The 23346-nt window shown below is 44.6% G+C and overlaps 1 protein-coding gene across 1 annotated transcript in view; it reads left to right on the top strand.

The window, feature by feature from the left end:
- The window catches only part of LOC116942856 (uncharacterized), a 95316-nt gene that overhangs the window by 62646 nt on the left and 9324 nt on the right, over positions 1-23346 (top strand). Inside the window, exon 7 of the mRNA XM_032955236.2 lies at positions 1237-1307. Within this exon, the coding sequence (XP_032811127.2) occupies positions 1237-1271 (35 nt within the window). The 3' untranslated portion in view covers positions 1272-1307. The remainder of the gene's footprint in view (positions 1-1236; positions 1308-23346) is intronic.

Here is a 23346-nt window from a genome sequence, read left to right as displayed (position 1 = left end):
TTTCTAGATTCAGACAAAACAAAAATTTGAACCTATGTTTCAATGCTGAATTTATGAGGGGCATTTGGAGGCCACAATCGGTGGAGCAGCTGTGACGGCGCACGCGAGAGGGCATATTTGCCGCGCCACGCTTGTGGGAATTCACCGAGCCCCCGAAAGAACGCGTCGTGACAGCTCCTTCGTGTACGCACCCCTTTACCGGCCGCTGAAAGATGGCCAGTCGCAACTGGCTGCCTGCAACTCGGTCGCCCTAGCCGTCATCGCAAAACTGCAAGAAAACCGACTGCAGGAGAAATGGGGGGGGGGGGGGTGGTAGGTCAAGCGGCGTGAATTTCATTCCACCCCTGCCCCCGCCCCCCAACTCGCCGTGCAGCAGGTCCTTCCATGGTGCCACCTGCTTTGGGGAGCTGCGGAAACCCATGGGAGAGCTCCCCCCTGGCTGAGTGACGAATAGGCAAAGTCGGTCATTACTGTAGCAATGGCCTTCCCTCCCTGAGCTCGCGATTGATGCTGCGAAGTCACTCCGCCAACAGATGGGTTTTCGATGACGGAGCTCTCTGTCAAATGAGCCATTTTGGATGCGGCTTCGCTCAGTGTCCCCGTCTCCTCCACGCGGTGGCAACCTCGCTCGTAATGGGAAGATCCTAATGGCAGAGAGCTGACGAAGATAAAGTGATCCATTATGTCCTGAGCACGGAGGATCAGAAAAACTCAACGCACTCATCGTTAACGCAGTGACGTACCAGAAAAAAAACACAGGGTATTGGCGCTACTGCAGAGCAGAGAGATGGTTCATTGCTCTGAAGAAAGGCCAATGCTTCAACATCAGCCTACAATATACATTTTATGTTACAAGGCAGTGTTTATGATTAATGCAGTGAGTATTTACGATTTGCGATTTGCGCGCCACTCCCATTGTAAACCATTATTCGCAGGCAGTCTCACATCCAAGTACTAACCAGGATTAACCCTAATTAGCTTCCGAGACTTGGTGAGTTTGGGTACAGTCAAGGTCATTTGGTCACAGACAAAAGCACTCTATGGCCCACTTTTGTACTTTCAGGTTTTAATGCGTTTAATATCCACTAGCACAGAAGGGGATGCTTTGATAATGCGCCATAATGTTACTGAGCTCTAAATAGTGAAACTGCTAACATGCCCATTGGCAAGCGCGCTGACCTCTCAGCTGCCCGGATCTGCTCAAAATACTGCAAATGCTTTTCTTCTTGTCTGTAGATTCTGAAGTTGATGGAGCGGTCGTTCATCCATAAGTCTTCCCACAGATGTACAGGGCACACACCATGCAGGTAACCAACTGAGCACAGCCACCACAATCTCTGCTCGCGCGCACGCGCACACACACAGAGAGATATCCCACCGCGTTGCTGGCCCATTAGGAGTCACAATGAAATGTTTGCAGGGAAGCCACACACCTGTTTTGGGCTGGTGGGAATGTTTAGTAATGACATGCAGCTCTTTCATGACTCATTTACAAAGGTGGGACCATTCTTTCCCAAAGGCTACTATATTTCAGACCCTACTGGACTGAACAAACATGCGTCATGTTTGGAAAATGCAAAGCCCAAACTCAAAATATTTAACAACCGACCATTGCTGACATTTTTTGTTGTTGCCAGTTCATGAGTCGTTTACACTGCACGGTTCATTGGCAGAGGTCATGGCCCGAGCTTAGAGAAAGGTTTACAGTGAACCCTGATAAACTTCGGTTTGACACTCGCCTGTGAGTGGTGTTTAAAAAAGAACGGTTAAAAAAAAGCATGCTTATTGTGCACTCTATGGGGCGTTCTGAGCATGTCAAAAGCAACGACGACGTCTCCGAGTGAGAGACGCAGAGTGGTGGATGGGTCCGGAGGTGGGGCACACACGGAACGAGGGTCCATCAGGCCATTTCGCCGATGCGTACAAAAAAACACTTTCCGAAATTCCCGCAATGAGTCCAGCCTCCCCGCGTCTTGAGCGTTCCCCAGTCCCGTGCACGTTAAACAGTGGCAAGGGCTTACGTCTGCTCACAGCTAGACTTGCGAATTAGAGGGTTCCTGTTTAGAAATATGCTGCAAATCCTTACACAAGAACATACCGTGAGCAAAGTTACAGCGATCAGATTAAGCAGTAGGGATATTTCTTGTTAAAAAATAGAATATTGGTCAAGTCTCTTTTTAAATAAAAATTCAAGTGAGTCAATTACATCGTTGTAAACTAAACTAAAAACGAAACATTTTTAACTAAACAAGTTTCATGTTAAATTTCGATTTAAAGCTTTCGTGACTGCAGGCATTCATCTTCTTGGTTCTTTCGGTAAAGTCACATAGAATGGAAATAAAATAATAAAAATAAAAAAATAAAAAAATAAAATTGCCACGACGTTTCGGACACAACACTAGTAGCCTTCTTCAGGTGAAAGAACAGAACTGTCGGGACCACAATGAAGCGCTGTCGTGCCGACAGTTGTGTTCCTTCACCTGAAGAAGGCTACTTGTGTTGTGGCCGAAACGTCGTGAGAATTTTATTTTATTATGTTTTATTTTTATTATTTTATTTCCATTCTACGTAACTTTACCGAAATAACCAAGAAGATGTTTTATGTTACCAGGTAAGTCCCACTGAGCTATAAAACTCTTTTTCAGAAGACACCTGCCCACAAATGATAGCTCAACGATGTGGCTTATGGTGTGGCAATTTATAGCAGCCAAATACTCTTAGACGCATGTTTCTAATTGTGGAGGGAAAAACCGGAGGACCCGGAGAAAAATCGACGTGACCGCGGGGAGAGAGAGAGACACGCAAACTCCAAATACACAGCAGGCGTCAGGGTCGGGATCTAACCCACGGCCTCCTGCACAGCAGGCGAGGGAGTTAACATCTCCTAGCCACCGCGGCGAGATGTTAACCTTCTAGATAATAATAATAAATGGTGTTTCCAAAGTAGCTCCTGACCTTTGCATTTTGACAACCAATTTGAGTGTTTACCCAAGCTGAGGCTTAGAGGCCAAACGTCTCTCATGGCTTCCGGCCCTCGCCTCAAATAATCAATTTCCTGCGGCGATCTTTAAAGTTGTGTTTTCAGGGATTATGAGACAAGGGCTCACAACACTCACAAGATTACAACAAAAAAACCCCCACAAAACCTTTCGTATTTCAAGTTTGAAGGTAAATCTAATTATTAAGATATGTGCTGCTTTAAAAGTAATCACATTTTTTGCTACGTCCTACATTAATATTGATATGAATCTAAAAAAAATAAAGCAATTCATCAATTAATTATCAGGGGAAAATGCACATTTATACAGGGTACGGCAAAAGTCACGGATCACTCTCTCTTACAGCAAATTACAGCACATGCTCTATTGCAGTAAATGATAGCGTGTGCTTTAACTCTGTATGACTTGCTTGGACGCACGTCTCAATCCGTGTCACGCGGGCTGCTTTAAGCATTGCTCACGCAACAGGTCCACGTTGATCTTCGCGCACTCAGCTCGTATTTTCAATAACAGCGGCAATATGTGGAGAGCGCCGTTCTGAAATCGCTATGAATCCTGACTTTCGCCACACCCTGTGGATACGCGTATCTTACGTGCATACCAGAGGGACATTTGTGTAGGAATCTGTTTTGATTAGACCCGGCTTCTAAAATAACTATGCCCGCCCATCTAAATTAAGGAGGGTGTGCTCCTGTTGGGAAAAAGCCTGCGCTGTAAAGCGTGTGGGAGCCACCCCCACAGCCCCCAGTGGAATTCCTTACCTGGTGAGTACACCTGTGATCGATGACATCGCCAAGTCTGGCTTGTTCATTAAAGGTACGCATTTGGTCAGGGCGAGCTCTGAAAAGCTGCAACGATGAGCACTTCTGTCTGTTGTTTTAACGTCTCGTCCTCCCCTTTCATCGTTAAAATAACCACTCGCTGCGCTAAAACAAATGGACGCTGCTCTGTGATGGTAACGGGCATGCTGTATCACGAGCTAGAAATGCCAAAGACATGACCGGTGCCTCGGTTGGCTTATTTGTGTCATGATATCGGCAAAAATTAGGGTTGGCATGCCTTTCTTTCTCCTTGCTTTCCCTCTTTCTATTATCCATGTACGTATTAGAAATTGGTCTGGGCTTCTGCTATGTTGACTCAGCCTAATATGAGTAGCCGCTGCGGTGTGTCTACACAATCAGGCGCACGTGGTTCTTGTCACGTGACACGCCAACAGAAGTCATACTGTCAGTGTGTGCAGATAGAAAGCATAAAACTTTGTTCCTGTTTGTATGTAGATATGTACAACATGTAGGCAGTGTAATATATGGATTTGGGGGGGGGGGGGGGGGCTCACGATGAATGCGTATAATTGTGTAAATAAGAATAGCCGATTTACACTTCGTGAGAATTATCGGGAAAAATATCAGCACATGGACCTTTAGGCTAATCGAAGAATAAATACAGAATAAGCATAACAGACTAAACAAGACCGACGATCCAAAAGAGTGGACAAATTAGACAAAAAGTTTGCACAAAAGCACGACTCCGGATCGTGACAGTCCATCGCATAACCAGAGTTGGGGGGAGTGGGGACAAGGATCGTCACATGTCTAACAGCATGTGTAGTGACTGCAAAAATCCTGAGCCTGTAGGCTAACAAACCGACCAAAATTCCACCAGTAAATCATGTTTTAACGGCCACAGGTGCTGCGTGCAATGTGTCGTACTCTGCTTATGGAGCACGATCAGTCTGTGGCCCTCTCAGGCATGGGCCAAGCACAGCCTGCTCATCACTTGAACAAACCCTGCTGCTCCATGCCAAATTAGGGGCTTGTTACCGCCTGATTGATGGTGTCATAACATGCACGAAAAAAGCACGCATACTTGTGTGTATGTGTCGCCAGTTAATTTTAGACCGCTATGAAATTCATGAATGCCTGTGCATAGAGATGTGTGTTTCATATCCAGGGGGCTGTCCCTTTGAAGTCACGAATAAGAGTGGAAATGGCACTGCACGCGATGATTTCATAATATAAATGTGTCCCCGTGTATTGGTGCAGTGGTGAGTGCACCGTGCTGTGAGTCCAGCTAGCCGAGTTCCATTCCTGACCGTGGCTAACATCAGTGGTGAGTGATATCTGAACCGGTCCTTTGCCCCCCCTCCTTCACCAATCCATATACACCAGCATGGCGAAGTATGGTCAAGCAACTTCATCACAAAGGGCTGTTTATAATTATTGTTATATTTTATCACATGCACATATAACGATCGCCTAAATTATATTACACTTAATAGATGATAGGTTGGTGGCAGGAACAAATGTATGTCACATTTTTCCAGGTGAATAATGGCAGCTAAACATTGTGTGGTATACCTTCAGCCCTTTGGAAATGCATTGATAGAAGAAGCCCTCCCCACACTGTCGGCCATGGGGGTTGTTTGACCATACTTCACCACGCTGGTCAGTGTGGTATGCAGGACAATTTCGGATATCACTCGTCACTGATGGAGCTAAGGATGGGAATCGAACTCAGGTCGCCATGTCCATAACACAGCGCGCTAACCACTCTGTAAACATGCTATGTATACACTCTATAAATACTATAACATGAACTTCAATTGATGTAGGTGTTATCGATCGGTAATATCCATGAGAGAAGAGAGATTGTGTATATTGTGGAAATTTTAAACACTTGAAGAGACTTGAAAATGCTGACAACTCACGGAAAGCTGATCCAAAAGCTGATCACAGCAGACCAGGGAGTGACCCATGTCCATCAGGTGAACCTTGAGAAGAGTTTTAGAGGGATGCCAGTGTTTCCTGTCGCATATGCGCCCACTGAGAGAATAGGAGTAGAATACAATCAAACAGGTTCGTACTAAAAACTAGGCCGAGCCTGTTAATGTTATTAATATTTGATCAAGTCGAGGTGAATAGTGTCAACATTCAGAGGTGCCTCCAATTCAACCAAGAGTAATGGTCATCCGAATATATCCCAGTAGCTCAGGAAGACAGGGAGTGAGTGAGAGAGAGAGAGATTTAGTATTTTCCTTACACAGGCTGGACTTCCCTTTTGAAGTGGCAGCTGTGTCATAAAGTGTGGGCTCAGTGAAAGCTTCGACAGGGCGAGGCATGGCCGTGAGACATCGGTTGTACTCACAATTCATCCACTGCTGTATTTAGATGTTGAGGGAGGGGGGGGGGGGTAGGTTTGGGGGGATGGGAGCTTTGGGGGCTGGCAGATCTTGTAAATCACGGGTGGTCAGCTCCTAAACATGGTTTTGTGCTTCAGGCGATCCATATAATGCCGTGGGACAGTGGCCTCGTAATAAACTCCGAGATCACCGCAAGCCAGAAGGTATGGTAGGGTTTCAAGCGAGCAAGCTTTTTGCTCATCCTACAAGCGAGGGGGCTTCACTGCCCCTCCCCGGATCCCATGCTGGAGGTGCTAAATTAACTAGATGTAACAATAATGGCAACATGCTGTGTGCTGCTACTCTACGTGATACCGCAATTACGATAATTGTCAGTTCCAAGAATGAATGTTTTGGAGCAACACCTAATCTCTCACAATGCACACGTCTGCCGGTGTGGTTGACTAAAATTCGAATTAGAAACGGAGGTGGTTGGGGAATTCTCAATTTTGCGGACTTGCCGTATCTTGTCAGCTCTCGAAAGTTAAGCGGGATTGAGCCTGGTTAGTACTTGGGAGACCGCCTGGGAATACTAGCCAGGAGATGACAATACAGGAATGGGTTTTGGCATCGATGTGTGGTGAGATCTGAGTGTTGTCGCTTTGTACGCTTGGGTTTTCTCCTCGTGCTTCGGTTTCCCCCACGTGCCAAACACTCGGTTATGGATTTGGTCAAACATCCCAATGCAGAACCCTCTTGGAAAAAAGGGTATTATTACTGCATGAGGCTTTCCTGTATAAAGGGCATTTATTAGTATGTTCATTTATGCTTAGTTCACCCATCATCATATTATCATCACGAGCATCGCCATTGACCATTCTCTAGACACTGCTGGATGAATGCGTTCACATGCCTTTAAATAAAAGCCAACAGGAATGCGTGATGCTTTATTTAGTGACGGCTGGGGATGTTTTCCCAGTGCAATATTTTTTTAAGATTTCGGGGGCAGGCCGTTTGTAGAAATTCACGAGTTTTAATCCTGGGGCGTGCCGTGAAAAAATAATACCCCATTATTGTCGTTTCCCATTGCACCTGGGCCAGCAAAAGTCTTCTTATCTCATACGACGCAGGAGCTGGTTGGCAACGTTCACATACGTTGATGTTGGCGAGTGTGCCGCTGGGCGGCTTCGGGGAGCAGCCCGGTGAATATCTGAAACGCTGCCCCGGCGAACGATCGAAAGCGGCAGGCGGCGGGGTCACTGTGTGGTCCACGGTTTGAGATTTTAGTGACCGCATTGGCACCCGTGGACTTTTCGGCAGCGCCCAATTTTGGCGTGAGAGATGACCGCGTCAAGCGGCGCAACGCTCCAACAATGGCGGTTCGATGGACCCCGCGTCGTTTGTTTGGGGGAAGCATCACGGCCGAGCGGGGTCAACGCTTTCTTCACCCGTCGCTGCTGTTTGCGCGATCCCGGGGCGCCCAGTCAAAACGCGCGCGCCAACCGTCCCTGATGCTCGGTGCGATGCACGACTTCTGCGTGGGCTGGAGCCACGTGCGCACCACAGGTGCTGTTGCCTCTCGTCTGTGATCCTTGCACGGCCAGTAGCTCCTTGACACCCCCCCCCCCTTCCCCGGGCTGCTTGCATAAAACGTGCAGCTGTCGCTGTACTCGGGAGTCTGACCTTTACGTGCAAGTGCTGCTGTGTGAGCGCTTGACTGTGGTGTGCGCGTGTGTTTGCCTATGATGAAGTTGTGTGAGCGTACTCTGTGGTGGGGAGGGGGTTTCAACGGGAAAGTTCATTGAGATGCTAGGGTGTCCAGGGTTTAAATTTACACACACACACACATATTGGTGTCGTATAGCAATGTTATCTAACTTGACGCGTGTCTAATTGCTACAATTTGTTGTGAGAGTCCTTCTTCGAGTTGAAACAATAAGAGTGTGTGCATTGTTAAACGCTTGTACACCACGCGACGATTTGATTAATTTCGTCATGTCGGGTGGTGGAGGGTCTTACAACATAAATTTGGCCAGGTCATTCCGTGGCCTAGCCCAAACATCTATTGTGAATTATTTTATCTAATAAATATTAACATCCAGTTTCATAGGAATCTTGACTTAAAGCTTTCGTGACTGCAGGAATTCATATTCTTTGGGTCTTTCGGTAAAGTCACGTAGATAGGTTCAAATCACAACACAAGCGATCGTCATCCTCCTGATGACGATCGCTTGTGTTGTGATCGAAACGTCGTAGTTTTTGTTTATCTTATTTTTATTAATTTGAACATATCTACGTGACTTTACCGAAAGACCCAAAGAATACAGTTTTATATGCTTTGTGTGTGTATGTGCTCTCTCGGCTTAATTCAAACAGTCTAGTGTCGGCATATAAACACCATATATAAAGCAATATTGTTTTTTAATCAACAATATTTCACATGTTGATTGATTGCTTTTTTTGCCGTAATAGCAAAGCAATACATTTATTATATGTTTGATGTTTTGGCCTGCTAACTACCAAGTTATATATAAAAATGCATTATAAGCGTGCACAAGAATATAAATACGATCATCAGTGTGTACGTGGGTGACAATAGTGTGTGTCTGAGATGTGTATCATTGTATCATGAGTATTGAATCATTGTGTTCATTACTCCTGCGCGTGCCTTTAAATAACTTTGGCTCAATACGCACTAGCTGGCTGATAAAAAAAAGTAAACAGTGTAATCCCACTCTGCTTTCAAGGTGAATTTCATATACAGGACGACAATGTGTGTATCTTAGATTTTTTTTCGTCTTCTTTCCGTAAATATCATAGGTGACGGCCTCGTCATCGTCGTTGTCGATGTTGTAAAATGCGTCTTTACGCAAAAGCTTTGTTAAGTGGTGGGGCGCGGGGACCATTTCCTCAATTGGCCCCTTCATCTGCAGATAGGCCACTGATTGCAAGTGTGGTTTTTGTTTTTGCCGTTTCGGGTCTCGAGGCCTGACCAAGTTTCTGGGACTCCGACCCACTTGGGTTTCCTTTGCCCCGGAGCTCGGGCCCCAATTAAGGGGGGGGGGGGGGGAAGTGGTGTCACGCCCCACTTCGAGCTTTTGGCAGCTGTTGTTGCTATGCCGTTGTCAGCCTGCAACTTGAACGTACGTATATTGAACTTATTTCGCACCGTATGTGGCCCACCACGCTAATCGGAGGCAACCCAACCTCCCACTATTGGGCAGACACTGCCCCCCCCCCCCCCTCCTTTAACTTTCATTCCAGTCTGTCTTTGGTTGCCCTTGTTCAGTTAGCGGCCTCCAAACGATTTGCTTTTATATCGCCATTGCTTCCGCTGTCTTCCTGCCGATTCGCACAGAGGAGGAGCAAGCCGCAACACGAGCGGGTTTCCTTCAGCTGGCGAGAAAACCCCATCGGCCGTTGTCAATATCATAGGTGTGGTTTACGTTGTGCTGATGAGTTCTCTAACAAGGGTGAAACTAATATATAGTATGCCCTTGCCTGAAAAAGGCCATGTATATTTCGCTATGTGTGTGCGAAATAGACGCAGTGACTGTGCCGTCACAGCCACGTGCGAAATGACGCAATGACTGTGCCGTGACAGTCACGTGCGAAATGACGCAATGACTGTGCCGTTACAGTCACGTGCACTGGCATGCCCTCACTTCACGTTCTTGCGTTTGACTGTCATATTATTATTCGATCGAAGCATTCGTCAATACAATCTCCCACACACTCTCATATTATTCTAAAGATCTCACAAAAAGTAAATGATGTTGTTTGATTGCAACAAATTTTAAGTTTATCTCAAGGACTCAATTATTTATGAATTAAGTTATAAAACTAATTATTATGTATTTTATGTTTCCCATCGACTCAGCATTTTGATCACATGACAATTAAACTACACACTTAATTAAGCTACACTTAATTGTAAATAAGGATCACTGGCAGATCCAGCGTGGGGGGGGGGGGGGGTGATGGGGGCTATCGCCTTTTTGTTTGAAAATGTGTATTTTATCGATAATTACCAGAGAAGATACATTCAATAGCTTCGTTATTATTAATGTAGGGCCCTATTTAAAGAGTTTGACATATGGGACCACCATCTCCCCCCCCGCACCACTCACCCCTTGGAAAGTTTCTATATCTATAAAGATAGACATACTATACGATATATACATGTATAGGATATCAGCTTTGATTTTAACGACAAAAAACGTGAAAGAAAAACTAACTACGTCCAAGCCACGTGGCACATTATTAATGAACTCTCCTTGCATTGTTTTTTTGCTCATGGCGTCCCCCGGCCGCCCCCCCCCCCCTGCTGGAACGCACAGCGGACGCCGGGCACGATCTGCGGAATGCCCCCATTTGTTTGTGTTTGAAGCGCAGCGGGGAATTTGTTTCACGAATATCGTTGCGCACGCCCCTAGAGTCTCGGGCGTGCCCTCCACGCTGTCTGCCGCTTAATATTCGCCTGGCGCGTTATTGACACGTCTTAACCCACCCCGTGTGGGTTTGCAGCCTTGCTCACCTGTGGTCTAATTCCAGGGCGGGCGAGATAACAAGGCCCAGATATGCCATCGGAACCTTCGTGAGGTGAGGGCAGGAATGCTGCCCGCTTAATGCCAGTATTTGCCCATTTGTCAATTTGGCCGAGGTATGCACTCGCGCTCGCTGTTATGCATGAAGCCCGGCTTGGCAGGGTATCACCAAGGTGTAGCAAGTGGGATTATCGGTTTATCTGTGATTAGCGTTACTATGAGAAACGGCTCTCCACTTTATCTCGCCAGGGAGATCTTAAAAGCCCATGTATGCAAGCAGCAACGCATACCACGCAGCATACGGCTTATACGTTTTGGTCAAAAATGTCCCCTTTTTGACCTGAACACGTCCCATTTTCCCATTCTGGATTCGAATGCACCGTGCATGTGTCATTGACGTCAATCGGCCTAAGGTGCTCACGTGCCATGTCATTCATTAATTAATACGCACGGTTTTCATCTTATTTCACCGTGGGTGTTTTTTTGTAAACTGATCTCCTTCCCTTTTGGGATCACTAATTGATGAAATAATTTGCCTTGCGCCCCCAGTCTCGATACCGCTTTGCGTTAGGTCTGTGGTTCTATGAACACCCACTGCTCTGACTGGCAGCCTTGTCTGGCTTTGTTAATGAGCTTCTTATTAGTGAATCCCTGATGCTTCTTCAGACATCTCATAACAGTTAACAATGATTCACTTTGATTTATAACTTTACTGTAATGACTAATTATGAAGATTACAAAATAAATAAGCGTACATTTTTTTATGTATAGTGTTTAATTATAATTAATGTCTATAGGTAAGCAAAGTGACCAACATTTACTGGTAAAACCACAGTTTGGGACTGTGGGTTTTAATATGTGTATGTTTTTTTAAGTATGCAAAAAATAGTGATCCACGCGGACTCTCGACCATTCTATGCTAGTTACATATTGAACAAACATTATTTAGAAAAAATAATTATCTTTTAGCGAGAGTCTTGCTTGAAAAATATATTTTGTTGACTCAATTGACTGACTCTCCGACATCAAATCGTCAATCCACTGCTGGATGTGATAGAAGCCTCTGGCACACTGTATCAGCCATGGGGGTTGCTAGACCATACTTCACCATACTGGTCATTGTGGGTTGAAGGGGGAGGGTGCCAGGACCCATGAGGACAGCACTCGCCACTCTCACCTGGATACAATGATGCGGTTGATTTTAGATGGCACATAAATCCGAGCTGCACTGCACCGCTGCACGGATTCAAACCCATTGGTCGTTCATTGTGCCGGTTAGCAAGGGCAGAGTGCGCGTGAGCAGCACTTTAGACACTTCACAATGCACGGGGTGGCTTTTTGGCTACATTTTGCTTCGTGCTGTCGATTGAAGCCCCCCCCCCCCCCAATGCATTGTTTGCGTGTCGTACCCACAACGCCGCCCCCACCGGCATCATCGCGTGTTAGAGGCACGCTGACTCTCTCTCTCTCGTTGGCTTTATTGTTGTATCTATTTTCATTGCCCTAAAGTCCATTCCAGCCAAGTCGCAAATCTGTCAATACGAAAAGGCGATTTGCAGTCAGCGTTGAACCCGTTGCCCATGAGGGAAAGAAAAAAAACCAAACTCAAAGGAGGAAGACAGGTTCCTGCTCTGCTCTCAGCTACCTGCTGCATGCTCTATGCCTTGAGAAGGCATGTGTACGCATGTTGAACTTCTTTCGCACCTTACGTAGCCAACCGTGCTAATCGGAGGCGCTGTACGGTACAATTCGGGTCTATTAAGCATTCAAATATGACGCGCATCTCTCTATGCTGCGTCAAATTGGGGCAGATGGGGATGGGATATTGGGCATCGATTTAAATGAAAGACGAATTCTTACGTGGGTTGTCGGGCATGAGGTTTGATGATATTAAAAGTCGAGTTTCAGCAGCGGATGGAGAAAGAATCGGTGGATCCAATGCTGTATCACGCGATGTAACTCAGCTATCTCTGCTAAAACTGTGCTGTCACAGTACCACAACATGATTTTGCGAGGGTACGCCACGCCACAACGCACTGTGTCACGTGAGGCATTTAATGGGTCCGAGGAAAAATGTGAGTGCCAATGCAGCAGAGGTTGGAAAAAAAATTAATGGGCAAAGCGGCCCTTCGTCCTGCATTGGTGTCAATTTTCAGGAGCGAGGAATATGGCGAAAAGCAGAAGCTGTCTTCACAAGTGTGCACAGGCACAGCTGGCTGTAACAGCAGCAGCAGCAGCAGCCTCATCGCCAACCCCAGGGTTCCCAAACAGGCTTCCACCATCCTCCGCCGACAGAGACACTGTCGTCACATTTTGTTCGTGTTTTGTCTAAATATAAAAAGCCCCCCCCCCCCCTGCCGTAGCTCATGGCCAATAAAATATCAGTCTGCGCGCAGAATCCATTCATCATTTTGAGCGGCGATTTTGATTTTTTTTTGCGTCTCGCATTCCAGAGGGCGTACATACAGCGTTCAACAGTTTATATTTAAAATATCAAGTTCGTTCAGAATCAGAATATTTATTTGTATCGGAGGAATCCGATGAGCTATAAAGCTCTTTTTTTTACAGATGTCCAGTATGGGGCGGGTCAGAACGTGACAACAACAAACACTACAAAAACACGATAGGAGTGCAATGTATAGGGAAGGTAAACAAATCACTTAAACATTTTTACAAATAAAATTAAACTATTTTTTTTTATCTTACCAGGTAAAGCCCACTGAGCTATTAACGTCTTTTTTTAGAATCGACCCGACCACAAACGATACCTCAACAAAGTGGCTTATCATGTGGAAATGTATAGCAGCAAAACTATCGAAATAAACTAAAGCATTTGTTATACCCGTTATTTGATTAGACACAATAGTTGTGTGCTCAGGTTCTTTGTGTATTTGTTTTTAATTGGGTTATTTTGTCTGCGACTTAACTAACATAAACATGAGAATATGTTTTTAACCCTTTTATCTGGTTAATGCAGACATGATTCCTTGTAAAAGGTTTTTTTTTTTTGTTGCCAGATAAAATGGTAAAAAAACCTATTCTCATATTTTGGTACTGGCAAAGGAGGTCCCATGATGTAACATAAACATGTTAATCTGAGTGATGATTGCATGACTATAGGGGTGCGGCAGTGGCAGAGTGGTTAATGCAATAAGCTATGAGCCTGGCTAACACGGTGGTAAATGATATCTGAACTGGTTCTGGGAAGCCCTCCTTTCACCAAGCCATATTAACCAGCATGGTGAAGTTTAGTCAAACAACCCCTATGACTGCGATGGCATGAGCAGGCCTTAATCCTGGAGTGCATTGACAGAGATATGTCATTTATTGTATTAATTTATCATTATTACCATTACTATTATATTGTTATAAGGAGTTCTGTAGAACCCGTATGGATTTTTTGTATATGCCGTTACGTCTATATTTGGAGAACTGTCTTTAGATAATTTCCATTGGAACCCATTACTACAAAGCCACCACTAAAATGGCAGTACAACTTCACAAAAAAACTCACACTTTAATATACTTTAGTGTGTACTAAACTCCACAGAAATGGCTTTACATCACAAAGAACGTAGGGGACTTCACCGGCGAACACTTGCCAAAACATCTCGCCACAATTGCCGTAACAAACAATACCACAACTTTAAAATGTAAAAGTTAGCTGATATTTTGAGCAAAGGCCGCTCTTCAAAACAGCGCATCTGTGCAGCTTCAAACAGAGCCAAACATCAAATGGAAATGCGGACATATTTTAAAGTAACAAATGACCTCTAGGGTCTGTTGACCTTTCCATCAGGCACCACCGTAACTGCAGTGGCTTGGTGGGTGCCTCTTTCATTTATCAACGGGGATATCGAGCACCGTGAAATAACCTGGTGGGTTTTATTGTGTGAAATAATACAAGAAGCATTACAATTTTTATTATTCTCCAAGCAGTTACTCAACAACAAAAAACTATTGGTTAAAATCTGGCTGTTAGAAAATGGCTTAGTTGGTTGAGCAACATAATTTTTTAACTATAAGTTTAAATCCAGACCAGAGTATAATTAGAGCCATTATTATCATCATTCATTTACTACTGGCTTGCCACCACGATTTTTTATTTATCAACACACAATGTTTGTCTCAGTAAGGGAGTGCTCTTTAAGATACAAATACGGTTGCGGGACATGTTTTTCTTAGATATGCGTTAGTAAACATACTCCGTTAACTGTGATAGTATATACATAATTTGCAAACAATGGAATCATATTGTGAAAAGGAACTTTTGTCAATTTCTGGAGAAATACCTTTAAAAAGTGAGACATAATTAATTAATAAAAAATCACCTTTGTCTTTATCTGTTCCAAAAGGGATGGTGTATCCCATTTCAATGGGTCAGCAAATCCCTTTTTTCGGTCTTATCACTCTGCCATTGACCTCATCGGCCAGCCTGTTCATCCTCTCACTCAGCCGCACGTGGGAAACAGGCCGATCATTCATCCGTGTTTATTAGGAAATTTCATCGCTTCAATTCATCTTTGATCCAGAGGTGCTCGTGACCACAGAGACCGATCAAGGACATGCCACCGGCGTGGACCAATTTGCCGTAAAACAACACTGGGCCATTACCGTGTTCTAAAAGCCAGACGTAAATCTACTCGGAATTTCCGCCCAAGTTTCAGATAATTTATTGGGTCTTCTTTGTTTTGCTGGTTCGCACAGTGGACGTGCGATCCAGAGGTCACCTGCTTGGTTCGATCTCGTGGCGTGGCAGTTGAAACAATGGGCACGTCTCTTACACCCCCCCCCCCACGACTCTGTTCACTCTGCAGTATACAATATGGCACTGCAGTTAGTCGATCAATGGTTCGCGTGTGGTGGGGTAAAATGTGGTGGGCGCTTCCACGTCTTCCAAGACATCTAGCCATTGTGGAGGATAAGGCCAGGGTTGTGAAAATATAATTGTAGGGCTACACCGTTGCCTTTTTACCTTTGATGGCAGAATTATCTGTTGTACAATCTGTAGATGTTTTGCAGATATTTTTTTTTATATATTTTCTACTGTGTTTTTAGCTGTTTTTTTGTTCTAAGTTGTGCAGTACTTAAACCCAGGACTCCCTTGTAAAAAGTCATTAAATTTTAATGTCCTGTTACCTGGTTGTAAAGAAAGAGCACATCATTCACATTCAAGAATGCGAGTAGCTTAAATTGTATTTATGGCATGTGTCTCACATTGTAGGGTAAATATAAATCATAGTCGCACTCATAAGGATGTCAATTCTATCATAATATGTCTTGTTTATTTTTCACTTTAAATATGAACAATGTATATCTCGACTTAAAGCTTTCGTGACTGCAAGAATTCATATTCTTTGGGTCTTTCGGTAAAGTCACGTCGATAGGTTCAAAGGAAATAATAAAATAGCAAAAAACTACGACGTTTAGATCGCAACACAAGCGTTCGTTATGATGTTGCGATCGAAACGTAGTTTTTTTGTTATTTCCTTTGAACATACAGTATCTACGTGACTTTACCGAAAGACCCAAAGAAAATTAATATCCCTTTGTAAATGCACTGCTGGATGAAGGACTCATCACACCATGTCAGTTACAGTGATTATTTTACCAAACTTCACCATTGCTGGTCAATGGAGTTGATGGCAGGGGTAGACTGGACTGATTAAATTATCACTCACCACTGATACTAACCAGGGAATCGAACTTTGGTTGCTGGGTTCACAGCACAGTTTGCTAACTACTCTGTCATTCCGCCACAATTCTTAAGGTATTACTTCCAAAGCCAACTTGTCAATATTTACAAAATATTGAAATTGACTTTCATAAGAAAAGCCTACTACAGTGCAAGGGAATAGATACTTCTAGAAATATGTAACGTGTGCGTGTAACGCGTGTGTGTCGCCAATGAATTTAAAAAAAACAACACTTTGTGCAGTTAACGTTTTAAATGCCTGCACGAAGCCAGGAGTTTTGCTTCAACGTTCTTAAACATGACTCGGGCAGATGTCGAATGGTGGCAAAAACAATCCACGCGAGCCGACGAAGAAACTCGGTCGCGATATCCTCCCAGATGGTGGCAGCGGTCGAAGGTTTGGCGCGGGGCACTGAGCTGGCAGCCTCCACACCATTGGCTCAGCCTCCAGGGCGAACGTTGCGGCTCGAGCAAACCCGACACCTTCTGGGAGCGAATGTGCGAGCCGTTATTTATCACCTTAGCACTTCTAAGCATATAAGGCATTCGGAAAGAATTATGAAATGCAAGGGAGGGGGGGGGGGGGGCAACTGAAGCAGGGCTAAGAACGTGAGCCTTTCCACTTTATTTGAGCAAGGCACCATCAATTTTCTGGCAGCATTTTAATCGGCTTTCTACGGCAGCCAATCGCGTTTTGTTATAAGTCACCAAAGGTGGGATGGTGTTACGGTCGTGTCTGAGTAGATGTGGTTTGGTGGGTCGAGGCATCTCTGGATTTGTGCAGTGTTTGTTGACATTGTAAAATGTCACGATACCATATTGCAGAACCGCACGTGGAGGCCACCATTCAGCAGTCAATGGGCAATGGATGATGTTGATGATGACGATGATAATAATAAAACGCATTGATTAGGCATTATGTAATTTCCTATTTTGGCATGTTCTTTCACGTTATATCACATCTTAATTTGCATTAATACATTTAACGATTTATGTATGCACAACTTTCACATTATAATCACCACACTCTGGAGTGCACTGGCTACACGTTACCATTTTATACGTGAAAATAAACCCTCTATTTTAAATGTTTCGTTTGACAAATCATGATTCACTTGCGTAGTTGTGCACTGAATTCATAAATACAGTAAAAATGTTGGCATTAAATAACTAGGATTATAATGTTTGTTCGAAACGATTATTCATTGTTATTAGCCAATAAAACGTCAATGCTACACTCCGGTATATTTAGAGTCAGGGTATATGAGTAGATCTGGGAGAGTTGGGGGGGGTTGGCGAGCTTACTGCACTCTCAACCCGATGAGATTAGTTTGATTCTAGGACATGGATAACATGACTGGCGAGTGATATCCAAATCAGTCTTGGGCCCCCTTCACCAACCTGCACGAACCAGTGTGGTGAAGTACGGTCAAACGATCCGCTTGACCTTCATCCAGAACTGATTATATATAAAACTTGCTAATTTGCCAAACATGTTGTATTAATAACACATTTTAATACACCTAAATTAAAAAAAAATGTTGTTAAACATTGGCAAAAATAGTGTTTTTAATATATTAAACTCTTGAAAGACTATTCACGAGACCATGCATGCTTATTAAAGGCTTTGAGAAATCAAGTTTTTTTTTTATTTCACGGAAAACAGAAAATAATCTGGCTATATGTACTCTATATGTGAAAAGGTTATTATGAACCTTGTCACTAAGGATTACAAGTATAGCAATCGTTTCGTTATTTAAATTATTGAATGACTGAATGAGTGAGTGAGCAGGGTCACTGATAGCCAAATATTAAGGTCTGAACAAGGTCAAAGACTCCCATCGAATATCCACTTGAAATGTGGATACATTTGGCTCGGCATCCACGAAGAATTAAAAACTGTGCAGAGTCTTAAAGGAGATCAATGTCACATTTTTTTTTCAAATGCCAGCTAAACTGGTTTGATTTTCTGAGCTGAATACGCACTTGAATTATGCAAATGCAAAGAACACATGATTCAGCATTGATTTACCATTGGTTACATAATTATTCGATAAATCTCACGGATGAAGCTATTGTATCTATATATTTTTAATACAGTAATTAAGTAAAATACATTTAAATGTTTAACATATGGCATGTCATCCCGTATTTCAATCGCACACAATGTAAACTAAGGTTACATACTTTTTAAAAGATGAAATACACGTTTGAAAAATAAATTCATAATGCGACATTTTGCTTGTACACTATTACAGGTCATATTTGCTAAATAGTGAACAGCCCATAGAACAAAAACAACACCTGCTGTTTGAACCACTCCAGAAAGGAGCAGTGGAAACTTTACCAAAGACATTCAATTGTGATGTGTGCATTTGCAACACAATCCTTTCATAATTTAAGAATATTGCGAGTGGTTGGCCTCTGAAATCTGACGAGACTGCAACTTCACAGAATGACCTTCGCTCCAAAAATCAAAACAACCATTCCTCATTGCGGAATATAACTTTCCACAGAGGCGCATGGCTACTAAAAAAAAACAATCTCACAAGGAGTGTTGTAATAACAGCAAGTTTTTTTCTTAGGCTCCTCGCCGCTGCAATTGATGTTACTGTCACGGAATCTCCCCGCGAGATTCCAACAAGCAAGACACGGGGCCGTGACCACTGCGCCCACACCGAGCCCACGTTGATCGAACGACATTCACACCGCATCCATCCCCCTTTTACACTTCGGTGGTCTGCACCATCTCGCGGGTGGATTGCGAGGGAACAGCGGGTGGCTGACACAGCCGGCCTTGCCCTGCCTCGCCAGTCGCAGAGCTGCGCTGCGGAAACGTAATCCTCGCGTGGCCTGCTGCGAACACAAGTCAGGATGACGGAGCGCCGGGTCTCGTGCGCTAGCGGGCACGTAAAATGCTACTCTCAATCATCAATTCGGTTTCGCACGCATGCGGTGGAAACGGCAGGTGGTTCGGTGGTTAACAGGCCGTGCCCCGAACCCAGAGAGCTGAGTTCGGTTTCCAAACACGGCTAAACTCAGTGGAACGCGACGTCTGAATTAGTCCTGGGTCACACCCCTTGACCAAACTCCACCGATAAGTGTGGTAAGGTATAGTCAAACAACTCCTGCCATGGGGTGTCATGAGGTCTTCACCCGGCAGGTGATGGACAGAGAGCTGTAGATTAATACATATAGAACGAATTAACCACTAAGGGGTTTGTGGTTTAGGGGTGGTGTATCCAAATGGTGCCTCATAAATCCAGGTTCAGTTTCAAGAGTATGAAAAGTTTGTATTTACATATACTCAGGGTAGAACAATGTATTCATAGCTTTATATGCTTCCATACGTTCGTCACACATGTATGGAATTGCACGGGAAATACTGGGGGGGGGGGGAGGGGGGGTTAATTCGTATATATGTTTATGCCAGTTCTGCAACTACGAGAGGCACGACCATTCATAACACACGAAAACATTGCTTTATGCATCCAAATGCAGTGCTGAATTATGTCAATGCAGCAATTGCCGCGGTGGTGAATCCTCCTCGGCCTGTCATATACCGGGCATACCTGTACATACAACACAACGGTCACCTTCATACACGAACCAAAGCAGTCCTTTGTATTCACACAGAGGGACGGTGCGTTGTCATCCACACCAACATGACGGTTTACATTTATGGCCCAGCTGACTCATTGTGCAAGCACGCTCCAAATTTACCAAGATGCTTTATTACTGTCACACTTAAGTTGTTTTACAGCGCATGAGACATCCTCCGATGAAAGCCATTAATGTAGCCGTCCGTGTAATGTTGGGTTCTGAACGACGCCAGCCAGCTAAAGTTTCACGAGGCCAAGCGGTAGTTTGAAATTTCTCTCCGGACGTTCAGACATTTTTTTTGCTCCTTTATCGGCGAACAGGATCAGATAAAGCTTTGGGATCCATCCATACCTCCGTCAGCTGACCGTCTTTCAACCCGAGATTAGAGAACAGCACATGATACGTCTGGAGCAGGGTTAAAGACCACCATCCTATCATCAGCGCTCGGAATTTTCGTCATTGCTCTCCAAGACGTCTCGCTCGTGATACATGGCTTCATAGGTTGACCTCACAGAAACACCATAGGTGTGTATAATGCTGTGTGTGCGTTTTTGCGTGTGTGTGTTTGCGCACTGTGCTATGATCCTAGCGACCCGGGTTTGATTCCCGTTCATGACCAATAACAGTGGGGAATATTTGAACTGGTCCTGGGCCCTCCTCTGAGCTCGACTCACCTGTAAATATCAGCACCGGGGAGACAAAAGTGGCCTGGCGCGGTGCCATACAGTTCCTAGTAGGTGCTCTCTAACAGCACTTGCCCCAACAGTCTGTTAAGGCTATAGGGGGGATATTTGTCTTCATCGTTGGTCTGTAAATATCAGCACCGGGGAGACAAAGGTGGCCTGGGTGTGGTGATGGCCACACGAATCTCTCGTGAGCCGTGCAGGCCCTTCATAGTTTTCTCACTAGCAGCGTCTATCTCAACAGCCTGTGCAGGCTACACAGAGAACCTTTGTCCTCTGTGTGTCTCTGTTTTGCGGCGGTGAGCGCGCTGCGATGCGAGCCGCATCTCAAGTTCACTATCTAGCCGCGCGAAACATCGGTGGCAATTGGTATCTGGAACTTAACCCCGCAGCTTCCACCTAGCTTCACGTAGCACAACAGGTCTTTTTTTCATAATGTCTGTGGAAATAGTCCGAGATTTCAAGAAAATCCAAAGTTGAAGGGGTTAACGTAAATAGGCCGTCATCCCCCTATATCCCATAAATAGGTTGCTTTGTAATTGCCACCAGCTGATGTCGCAATAACATATCTGAGGTGTTTAAGGGATATTAAAACATTAAGCAACATATTTCGGTGAAGAGCAATTCATTGTTTGACTGTTTTATCTTGGGACGTATGCTTACCTCATGAGCTTAGAAGGAACTCTGTGTGAAAGAAATTGATTGATGGATAAATGCACCAATTGCGGCATTTAACTTTCCCATTGCTTTTGTTTGTCTTTACTCCCTGAACCCTTCATTTTTGATAGATGATTTCACTCTATTCATTTGTATTGAATACATGGAGAGATTTTTTAGGGTATACAAAAAGTACAGTATGTGCGTGAGGCAGACTTGTTGATGCCATGTGTACTTATATTATATTTGAATGTACTTTAGTGACTTGCTGAGTAAACACCTTATATTAATTACCTCCCTTAATGTGCTCTGCTTTGAATGAAAAACTACGGGAAATTCAACTATGCAGGTGGCTACGGACTCCAGTTTGATCAGATGGTTTTGATTAGCATGAATATACGCGTACTACAATAGGAGGGAGCGGATGTGCGGGTTTTGGCGCACTGCTCTATAAATTCGACAGGCCTGAGCACAGTTCTCAGCCACGGCTAACATCGCTAACAAGTGACACTTGAACTGGTCCTTGGCACACCCATCACAAACCCGCACTGACCAGCGTGGTGAAGTATGGTCAAGCAATGACTGACGCGACATGGCAAGGCCTTGATCCGGCAGTGGATTGACATAATGGTTGGAACTCATTTGCCTAAATACTAACAGAGACATGATTATTATATGGTTCCTGATAAAACATAAGCGCTGATAAATTAATACATTGTGCTAAAGCAAGTTATCTTTACGTACTCTTTGGTTCTTTCGGTAAAGTCACGTTAGAAAGAACCAAAGAGTATGGATTCCTGCAGTCACGAAAGCTTCAAATAAAGATTAAGTTATATGTATTACCATACCATTTAAGTTATAACTACCTGCCATGTTACGCCGTTCCATTAGCCATTTCCCTGGGTTATTGCTTTCAGTTTTTGCCGTGAATCAGCATTTTTTGTTTGCAGCTCCTCGCACACACTCGGTCACACTTTGTCACTCTTTCTTTACTTTATCCCCAAACGCAGCCTTCGCGTCGTCACTGCGCAGGCAAGAGGGATGCGTTCACTCCCCATTTAGCGCGAGCGATTGCCAAGTGGGATTTTTTTTTTGTTTTGCCCGTGTGATCTACGCTGCCGCAGTCTGCCACCGAAATGCTCACCTGAGCCCGGAGAACAGGAAGCGCGGGAGACATTCTTGGGATCCAAGCGATCGTCTCGTGCCACGGGAAAAGTCGCCGGTCCCACACTCCTGAAGTGATAAATGCTCGCACTTTCACCGACTCCCGTTTGTCTTGCGGCAATCCGTTGTGCCTGTTTGCATGTGTAAATATATATTCACACACACATACAGGGAGAGAGGTGGTGCAGTGCTGAGCACACTGCATTACGAATCAACTGACCTCAGTTTTGAGTCACGGCCACGGATAACATCGGTGCATGGGTGTTAGCTGAATGGGTCTTGGAATTCCCCTAGGTCAACGCGGCCTTAAATGAGCAAATATCAGAACTGGGGAGACAAAGGCAGGTGGACATGGTTATGGCCACACCAATTCATCTCATGGGCTGTCATGACCTTAATAGGTACTTTACTGGCAAGCATCTTCCCCAACGGTCTGCTGAAGGCTATCAGGGATCTTCGATGCTGCCGTGGCCCAATTGCTTGCACACTGTGGACTCGCAATCCAGAGGTGGCTTCCGGTTCACTCTCCGGCCGTGGAAGTTGAAATAGAGGGCAAGTTTATTCACCCTCCTCTGTCCACCCAGCAGTATAACTCGGACCAACCACAATCGATTGCCAGGTCGTGTGTGTGTGTGCGGGTAAAGTGTGGCTACTCCAACCTCGTCCAAGACATCTGGCCAACGTGACAGATTAGGCTACATGCCAACTAGTGGGGCTGTCTAGAGCTGCATGGGGTCCAGGCCCCCGATTCGCGAGCGCAGGAATAGCTGTTAATCTATGAGCAGCCAAATTTCTAGCCTGCGCAAAAGTGGCAGGTCAAACGTAGCGAGGATCCATGACACTTTTGTCTGATATCTGCTGTACGCTCGCCTCTGTCTCC

The sequence above is a fragment of the Petromyzon marinus genome, chromosome 16 (genome assembly GCF_048934315.1).
Source record: "Petromyzon marinus isolate PM22_M1 ecotype Great Lakes invasive population chromosome 16, UKy_Petmar_22M1.pri1.0, whole genome shotgun sequence".
Taxonomy (NCBI): Eukaryota; Metazoa; Chordata; class Hyperoartia; order Petromyzontiformes; family Petromyzontidae; genus Petromyzon; species Petromyzon marinus.
The sequence above is the reverse complement of the archived record's forward strand: the minus strand, read 5'-3'. Positions and strand labels throughout refer to the sequence as shown.